Source organism: Drosophila takahashii, chromosome 2L (assembly GCF_030179915.1).
Source record: "Drosophila takahashii strain IR98-3 E-12201 chromosome 2L, DtakHiC1v2, whole genome shotgun sequence".
NCBI lineage: Eukaryota > Metazoa > Arthropoda > Insecta > Diptera > Drosophilidae > Drosophila > Drosophila takahashii.
The window spans coordinates 20,169,836-20,173,659 of NC_091678.1; the positions used below are offsets into that span (position 1 = coordinate 20,169,836).

Sequence of the window (3,824 nt, forward strand, 5' to 3'; positions counted from 1 at the left end):
TGACTTCGAATTGATGGAAACATTCCGAAAATAAAACATGTTGTATTTAGAAATTATATAAATGAAATTGTAGGTGAATCTATTTTTAGAATTTATTGATTATCCAGAAATATTTAAAGAAGGTATATTATTTTTAAGGTAAGTTTTAATTGAGTATTGTGAGGAATAAAGAAAATAAAAATGTAAATTATTTTAGTGTTTTTTAAAAACCTCCACACTTTAGATTTAGAAAGATAAATTGAGACTCAAGAGAAAGGAAAATATTGCACAGAAGCCACAGATCCCACCTAAACACTCCAGATCACTGTTTCGGTGCCCATGTCCACGGTGGTCCAGCCCAGGGCATTGGCCACCAGCTGCTGCAGCTGGCGCAGTGGAACTCCGGCCTTCTCCAGCTCGGTGGCCAGGGAACGGTACTCCTTGAGGGTGCGCAGATCCCGCAGCAGTCGGCGGAACTCGGAGCCGCGGATGAGACGAATGGAGTTCGCAAGCTCCGCGTCGGAGGAGTAGAGTCGCAGGTACATGTCCCTCAGGGTGGCGCGGGGCAGGGCGTCGCGGAGATCCAGGAGGAGTCCTCGGACTCCCGGTCGGCGGCTGGGAAGCTTACTGGTAGGCGGGTCGGTGATGTGCACATCGAGGAACACCCTCACAAACTCCAAGTAATAGGCGGGATCCAGCTTGAGCCGCTGGCAGATGTAGTCATGGAGCACCTGGTGCTGCTTCGTGGCTCTCAAGCGCTGAACTTGAGCCTTGAGGCCATCGCTGCGGAGCAACTTGATCAAATCCCGAACCTGGGGGTCCTCGACGGCATTCGCCAGGATGTTTCTCAGTCGCGGAGCTGGCAGAATTGGACGGGCCACCCGGACGAGATTGGTCAGGCCCCGCTCGGCATTGCTGGGGCACTCCTTGTTGTCCTTGGGCAGCAGCACATCCTCCGCCGTCTCCTTGGGAGAGCTGTGAGTTGAGAGCTCAGGGGTCTGGATGGAGGCAGCCGGCGTCTCCACCACTTGGCGGACGAATCTGGGATGCTCCTGCTCCTCCCACACGGGCAGCCAGTTTATCTTGTGGACGTCACTTGGTTCCTCCTCTACGATGGACACGGGTAGTTCGGTGAGCTCTTCAGATCCATTCGGAAAGCCTTCGTCGATCCAGGGGGTGGTGCTATCAGGCAACACCTGGGAATAAGAATGTTACAAAGTCCTATGAAATACATATAGATATATAAAAATATTTGTTTCTATGGATGTCCCAGTTTTGTAGGTTGTAAATTAAACTTTAATGGCTAACTGATTGGACCTTTTTTTAAAATCATGCCCATCAAGGCTAAAAAGGTTAATTATAGATATAATATTATCTACAGGGATGGTCAAAAGTATTTGCACATTTTTTTATGAGTAAGTACGTGTAATTTGTGCAAATACTTTTAAAATAATAAATCGCTATAACAAATAGACAAACATATTATTATATTTTAAACCACAAAAGTCACTTAAAATTAATTTTTTTTCATTCCATTAATTTTCATTTGATACCGAATTTATAATTATAAATCTATATGTGGAATTTCTATCTCCTACCTGTGCCTCCTGTGCTTCCTCCACCGATTGTCCTGCCACCAAAAGCAGGCAGAAACTGAATATGGCCACCAATCGATTCATGATGAAATCAATGCTGGAACTGTGTCTCTTTCCGCCGGTAATTTCTCCTTTTATAGCACTCCAAGCACTTTATCTGGCTGTTTGCCCAACTCATATTTGCTTGAAAAATTTCGCAGGCAAATACGCGCATTCAGAGCAAAGAATCAACAAGAACACGGCACCCAAAAAAAAAGAGGAACGACCTTGACAGGGGCTCATCAAAGAAAGCTCATCAATCTTTTATATTGTACCACCATCATGGCCGAATTGCATCGTAAAACACAGTTTGCAGTGAAATAATCGCCGTTTTTTTTATTGTCCGGATTTGTGAAGAGCTCTGTATTTATACGACTACGCCAATAAGTTTTCGGATATCTATGTGGAAGTAGCTTCCTTCGATGATTCGTTTTAACGACTATAATATACCCATTTCGGCTTCGAGAAAAGGGTTACAGAAAATATGTATTTATTTTATTTTTGTAAATGCCGTTTCATCTAAATACCTATATTTAAATAATCTTTATTTGGTACACAGTTTAACTTTAAATTCAACGCAATCAACACATAATTATCCCATTTTACCCACTAACCAACTCGATACAGTCCAGGCATCCTTGGCCATAACATAAACAATTCCCATCAATCTTATGGCCCGTTGAGATTTCACTAGGCAGGCATCTGCATCGGATACCCAAACAAGTTAGTTGCCATATAAAATCCCTTATATCCCATAAAAATCTTCACCGAAACACAATCAAATGAAATTTTATGTTAATCCCAAAATCCTCGGCAACCTGAAGCATCTCCTTTCGAGTTGAGAATTTGCTCCGCAAGGAATGAATATTCATGTCTTTCGGGAATGGAGGCCAAAATTTCCCTTGGTCCCCCCTTCTGGAGTCTTGCCAATTTCGATCCGAAAATGTTTCGCTCATTGTCAACAACAGCACAGTGATGAAGTGGAAGTGAATGTGGGTGATGCTGAGACGAGAATAAAAGTTATTCGTTCCGGAAAAGGGGGGAACCCCGCCAAATGAGTCCCACATGAATGCTGCAAAAATGATTTTTGGGGTTACACTTTTAAATTTTGCGAAAGCCGCCCGAAAAGGGAGGTGGTTCTGTGAAAACCGCCATGGGAAAGCGGCTAAGCTACATGTATAAAAGCAACCCGCGACAAAATAAAAAGGATACATTTCTTTGCGAATCCTCCTAAGACCCCGCTAGGTATGCTTTCTGTTGTAAAATATCTGAGGCTTAAAAGGAGTTGTTTTATTATGTTTAAATGTAAGGGGGAAATATATGTAAAATTGTGGTTTATGCGTACTTTATAACTTTAAGCGCTATTTTGAATTGAGAGAATTAGTTATTCTTTCTAGAGAGAGAGGTGGCAAAAAGATATTACTTATTTTAACAATTTTACCAGTATTGTGTGGTAAAAACGATATGCGTATAAGCACCAGAAATTTACCATGGGAAGTATTATTAAACCAACCGATTCATTACACTAATTTCAAACATTACTTTGCGCCTTAAATTGCATTGGCTTTGCGTATCTTTTAACACAAATCCTTTTTTATGTTGCTACCTTTCTTTTCAGAGTATCACCAACATTTAACCGACTGAAGGTTTGCTGCCTTGCCCCTTCCTAGTATCTGAAATATTGTTTCAATTTCTGTCAGTTGTTGGGCGCCTATTTATAGCTGAAAAAGAAAAATCCATTAGAATATTGCCGCAGACGCCGTTCTTTCCTCAACCCTGGCCCCAAAAAAAGCGTTTGAGGGGGTGGCAGACAGGAAAGTACGCAAAGTACCTGTCTAGGTGGGAAGATATTATATTTGGGAGTGCCAATCCCCAATGCTTTCCCACACAAACAGGCATTGGGGAACCTGAGCTAAGCTCGTGTGGCTAGCTGGAAAAATGAGGAATGTGGGAGCGGGTGGGTCAGAACAGTCACGCAAGGGGTCAGTGGGGTCATGTCACGGAAGGGCGTGGCGGGGCCAACGCCCAAGGCAAACTATTTTTGGGGAGCGAGACGACTGTCGGACATCAGGATAATTCTCCCCCGAGCCCAGACAGCTGGGTAAATATTTAGCACGACACGCCTTTTCTTTTCGCACCCCTAATTGATTCAAAAATGAAATTTAATCTGCATTTAAATTCGGAGGCGGTCGGAATTGGTTTTGGCTCCAG

General features: G+C 43.0%; 1 protein-coding gene across 1 annotated transcript; it reads right to left on the reverse strand.

Moving 5' to 3' along the window:
• Positions 1-287: 287 nt before the first annotated feature.
• LOC108057553 (uncharacterized) lies at positions 288-1,664 on the reverse strand. The gene is made up of 2 exons (XM_017141851.3): positions 1,578-1,664; positions 288-1,175 (listed from the first exon to the last, which is right to left on the reverse strand). The coding sequence occupies exons 1-2, from the start codon at positions 1,656-1,658 to the stop codon at positions 288-290; spliced, it is 969 nt and encodes a 322-aa protein (XP_016997340.2). The 5' UTR covers positions 1,659-1,664.
• Positions 1,665-3,824: the final 2,160 nt, after the last annotated feature.

What these genes read in the sequence shown, in the direction of transcription:
- LOC108057553 (XM_017141851.3), bottom strand. Translation starts at nt 1,658, where the DNA reads ATGAATCGATTGGTGGCCATATTCAGTTTCTGCCTGCTTTTGGTGGCA. An exon ending in AGGAAGCACAGGAGGCACAG is followed by an intron (nt 1,176 to 1,577) that starts GTAGGAGATAGA and finishes TCTTATTCCCAG; the next exon opens with GTGTTGCCTGATAGCACCAC.